The 5,674-nt window shown below is 39.7% G+C and overlaps 1 protein-coding gene across 1 annotated transcript; it reads left to right on the top strand.

The window, feature by feature from the left end:
* Positions 1-1,571: 1,571 nt before the first annotated feature.
* On the top strand, positions 1,572-3,610 carry LOC124107303 (polyhomeotic-like protein 1). Its single transcript, XM_046465224.2, is given in 3 exon segments — positions 1,572-2,468; positions 2,470-2,726; positions 2,728-3,610. Coding segments are annotated over 3 exon segments (1,356 nt in total). The 5' UTR covers positions 1,572-1,625; the 3' UTR covers positions 2,984-3,610.
* Positions 3,611-5,674: the final 2,064 nt, after the last annotated feature.

Here is a 5,674-nt window from a genome sequence, read left to right on the forward strand (position 1 = left end):
ACATGCATTGGCCATAGGGCCATAATTATACCTTCAATATAGAGATGAAATGAAGGTTTGCTTGGATTTCTTTGTTTAGGGGCTAAAAAGAAAAATCTGCTTAACTGAGTCGTTTTTTCCTTACAACTTAAGAAACTTCTTCCAAAATGGCTTCTGGCTTTGCCTGACTTTCTGAAAAAAAAAAAAAAAAATTGCTTAAGTAGAAAAGAATATGAAACTGCTGAAGAAACTCACAGCTGTATCTTTTTTCATATCAATATTCTTTATAAAATTTCAACAGTTTTAGTAAAAAAGGTCTATGTGTCCCTCTGGCAGAAAATACCCAAACCTTCAAATTCCCTTTCATGAATAACTTCTAAACTTAAAGCAGAATATTTTCATGTGTGAGACACTCTTTAAAGTAACAGGCAGGTTTAAAAACAAGAAAGAAAAACACTTTTTCTGAACAAATGTGTGGTTATTTTTGTGTTCTTCCTCCTTTACTCCCACTGACTCATGATGATCTTGGTACTTCAGCTTTTAAGAGAATACTCTGAAACATAGTTATGAATGTTATTCATTTTTTAAAAAAGCTATAGTGAACTCAATTATAACCATATATAAACCTATTGTAACATCCATTTTTTCCCTTGTAATTGTCACATACATGGGCCACTTCTTATGCCCCGCAATTAATGAAGGACAGAAGTATGGACTCCAAGACCTGTTGTCAGGCATAGATAGATTTAAACAAACAAACAAAGACTTGAGGCATTATGTATTTTTCTGTAAGACATTTTGGTGAATTCTAAAAATAACTCAAAAATCATTCTGTTCCCCAATGAGAGCTCATCCCTCTCAGTGGTATCTTCCTTTCCGTTTTCTCCTTCAATCTACCCTATAAATTGTAACAAGTGGGGATACATTTTAGAGGAATCGCAGAAGGAACATCCTTTGCACATGTCATTGTATTGATCAACTTGGAGAGAAGCAGGTTAATTTCTGTTTTCAGAGAGCTTTATTAATATTGGCTTTTCTAGAAAACTTGTGTGAGTGTGGAGGGTCATTAAGTATTAGCATTTTTCTACCTCCACACCAAGAAAACTAAAGTGGCTGCTCCATTGGAAGATCTATAACAGTTTGGAGGAGATGTGTAACCACCTACCCACTGTCATGTGCAGCTTCAGGGTGCCACCCTGCAATTTATTTTGCTCTCTGCATGTATGTTATACTGTTATTCCTTTCTGTCATCATTGCTGGATTTCTGAGCTCTCCTATTGCTTTCTTAAATATTTATTTTTAATAAACAGTAGTCGTACTGAACATAAGAAACACCCAAAATTTTTACTGGAAGACCAAGATAAATCAAGATGATTGTTTTCCTAGTTTTTCAGATGTATATACATATATGTGCATAGTATGTTGTGTATATATATATATATATATATATATGTGTGTGTGTGTGTGTGTGTGTGTGTGTCATATATTGGATACATACACTCACAAGTATTTGATCAAATTCCTGGGAATTTCCAAGTCAGTAGGAGTGATGACATCCTTCACAGAAGCCTGAAATCAGGAAAATGGCCCAGGCACAGGCTTTGGGGTTGGCACAGCTGGCAGCTGCTGTACCTACTTCCCGGGGGATGCCAGGTACAGTGCAGCCTGGCCAGGCCCATTTGGCCTCCTCACCACCTTCATCCCAGGCTCCTGGTGCACTGCAGGAGTGTTCTCCTATGTTGGCCCCCGGGATGACCCTTGCTTCTGTGCAGGGGACAGCACATGTGGTTAAGGGTGGGGCTACTAGCTCTTCACCTGTTGTAGCCCAGGTTCCTGCTGCCTTCTACATGCAGTCTGTGCATCTACCGGGTAAACCTCAGACACTGGCTGTGAAACGCAAAGCTGAGTCTGAGGAAGAGAGAGATGATATCTCCACTTTGGGTTCAATACTTCCTGCCAAGGCTTCTCCAGCAGCAGAGATCCCAAAAGTCATGGAGGAGAAGAGTAGTCTTGGAGAGAAAGCTGAACCTGTGGCCAATGTGAATGCTAGTACCCCAAGCAATGAACTGGTAGCCTTGACTCCTTCCCCATCAGCACCACCTCCTACACTAGCCATGGTGTCCAGACAAATGGGAGACTCCAAACCCCCACAGGCCATTGTGAAGCCCCAGATTCTCACCCACATCATTGAAGGCTTTGTTATCCAGGAAGGAGCGGAACCTTTCCCGGTGGGTTGTTCACAGTTACTGAAGGAGTCTGAGAAGCCACTACAGACTGGCCTCCAAACTGCACTGAATGAGAGTCAGTCAAGTGGACTCTTGGGAGGGGACAGCCCTTCTGCTGAGTTAGATAAGAAGGCGAATCTCCTGAAGTGCGAGTACTGTGGGAAGTATGCCCCTGCAGAGCAATTTCGTGGCTCTAAGAGGTTTTGCTCCATGACTTGTGCAAAGAGGTACAATGTGAGCTGTAGCCATCAGTTCCGGTTGAAGACGAAAAAAAATGAAAGAGTTTCAGGAAGCCAACTATGCTTGTGTTCCACGCCTATGTGTTCGTAGGCATGGACCCAGCCGCAGCTCCTCTGACATTGCCCGTGCCAAGATCCAGGGCAAGCGTCAACGGGGTCAAGAGGACTCTAGCCAGGGTTCAGATAATTCCAGTTATGATGAAGCACTCTCCCCAACATCTCCTGGGCCATTGTCAGTAAGAGCTGGACATGGAGATCGTGACCTTGGGAACACCATTACAGCTCCCCACACCAGAATTACAAGGCATCAACCCTGTGTTCATGTCCAGCAATCCTAGTCGTTGGAGTGTAGAGGAGGTGTATGAGTTTATCGCTTCTCTCCAAGGCTGCCAAGAAATTGCAGAAGAGTTTCGTTCCCAGGAGATTGATGGACAGGCCCTTTTATTACTTAAAGAAGAACATCTTATGAGTGCCATGAACATCAAATTGGGCCTTGCCCTCAAGATCTGTGCCAAGATAAATGTCCTGAAGGAGACCTAAGGTGGCCCTCTTGCACAAACCAGCCGAAGGCAGACACTCCCCACTGTCCAGGTTATAACCTGGTACCAGCAGACTTTGCAGGGAAGAAAGAGCTATTCGAATTATGTGACCTTCTGTAGGGAGATTACTGAGACAGGAAAGAGAAGTGCAAGAATTGTTGCTGGTGCTACATAGTGGCAGCTTTGATATTTTCTTTGGGTTTCACTTTAAAATAATCTTTACAGTTCTCATCAATCCCACCTACCCCAATCCAGTCTTTGTAACAAAGGCAGTCCAGAGAACTAGGACTGCTCAGCCTTATCCTGGAGTGGAGCGTCTAGCCAGGGTTTTCCAAGAGGAGAAATATGTGTATGGTAAGGCAGGGAAATGGGTGGAATGTAGTTTTGCTTCTCCAGTGGGAGAGGTAGGGTTTTTCTAGCTTGTGTGACACAAGTAGCAAAATTCTGGTACTTTCCCTCTTCCTTCTGGATTGTCCCACTGTAGCTGTGGCTCAGTATTTTGTTATCACTTATTCCCTTAGTATTGAATATTTCTCCTGCATCCGTGGCAGGGTCACCAGCCAGGGTAGAAACTTGGTTGGAATCTTTCTGATTTGCTGCAGGGACTAAAAGTGTTTGACTGGCAAAAAAAAAAAAAAAAAAAAAAAAAAATCAAACACTGAAAGAAAATGGGTTCCAACCAAGAATTGTGTTTCCAGCGAAATTAAGCTTCAGGATGGAAGATGAAATTAAAACCTTCCACAATAAACAAAAGTTAAAAGAATTTGCAGCTAGAAAACCATCTCTTCAAAACATCCTTGGCAAAACATTACAGGAAGAGGAAATGGAAAATAACAATGAAAACCAACAGTGGGAGGTAGGACAGTAAAGGGGGGAAAAATAATCAAAGAGGAAAACAAACCATGTTTAGTAACATAAATAAACAAATATGGCTGGAAGAACAACCCATATCTCAATAATAACCCTAAATGTTAATGGCTTAAACTCACCAATTAAGAGACACAGGCTAGTAGAATGGATCACAAAACAAGACCCAACAATATGCTGCCTACAGGAGACGCATTTGATAGGAAAAGACATACATAGGCTGAAGGTGAAAGGTTGGGAAAAATCATATCACTCATATGGACTTCGGAAACAAGCAGGTGTGTCCATACTCATATCAAATAAAATAGATTTCAAGCCCAAGTTAATCAAAAGGGATAAAGAGGGACACTACATACTGCTCAAGGGAACCATACACCAACAAGACATAACAATCATAAATATATATGCCCCTAACAATGGTGCAGCTATGTTCATCAAACAAACTCTTCTCAAGTTCAAGAGTCTAATAGACCACCATACAATAATCATGGGAGACTTCAACACACCTCTCTCACCAATGGACAGATCTTCCAAACAAAAGTTGAATAAGGAAACTATAGAACTCAATAACACAATTAATAACCTAGACTTAATTGACATATATAGAATATACTACCCAACATCAAGCAGTTACACTTTTTTCTCAGCAGCACATGGATCCTTCTCAAAAATAGATCACATATTATGTCACAGGGCAACTCTTAGACAATATAAAGGAGTAGAGATAATACCATGCATCTTATCTGATCATAATGGAATGAAACTGAAAATCAACGATAAAAGAAGGAAGGAAAAAGCATACATCAACTGGAGAATGAACAATAGGTTACTGAATGATCAATGGGTTATAGAAGACATCAAGGAGGAAATTAAAAAATTCTTAGAGATAAATGAAAACACAGACACAACATATCGGAATCTATGGGACACATTGAAAGCAGTTCTAAGAGGAAAATTCATTGCTTGGAGTTCATTCCTTAAAAAAAGAAAAAACCAACAAATAAATGATCTCATACTTCATCTCAAAATCCTAGAAAAAGAAGAGCAAAACAACAGCAAAAGAAGTAGAAGGCAAGAAATAATGAAAATCAGAGCTGAAATTAATGAAATCGAAACAAAAGAAACAATTGAAAAAATTGACAAAACTAAAAGTTGGTTCTTTGAAAAAATAAACAAAATTGACAGACCCTTAGCCATGCTAGCAAAGAGAAGAAGAGAGAGAACTCAAATTACTAACATACGGGATAAAAAAGGCAATATCACAACAGACACTTCAGAAATACAGAAGATAATCAAAAATTATTTTGAATCCTTATACTCCAATAAATTAGAAGATAGTGAAGGCATCGATAAATTTCTGAAGTCATATGATCTGCCCAGATTGAGTCAGGAGGATATAGACAACCTAAACAGACCAATATCAATTGAGGAAATAGAAGAAACCATCAAAAGACTACCAACTAAGAAAAGCCCAGGACCGGATGGGTATACAGCAGAGTTTTACAAAACCTTTAAAGAGGAACTAATACCAATACTTTTCAAGCTACTTCAGGAAATAGAAAAAGAGGGAGAACTTCCAAATTCATTCTACGAGGCCAACATCACCCTGATACCTAAACCAGACAAAGACACTTCAAAGAAAGAAAACTACAGACCAATATCTCTAATGAACCTAGATGCAAAAATCCTCAATAAAATTCTGGTGAATCGGATACAAAAACATATCAAAAAAATTGTGCACCATGATCAAGTAGGATTCATCCCTGGGATGCAAGGCTGGTTCAATATATGGAAATCAATAAATGTTATTCACCACATCAATAGA

This window comes from Marmota monax, unplaced genomic scaffold (assembly GCF_021218885.2).
Source record: "Marmota monax isolate L192 unplaced genomic scaffold, Marmota_monax_Labrador192_F-V1.1 WCK01_AAM20220418_F8-fsc00079, whole genome shotgun sequence".
Classification (NCBI taxonomy): domain Eukaryota; kingdom Metazoa; phylum Chordata; class Mammalia; order Rodentia; family Sciuridae; genus Marmota; species Marmota monax.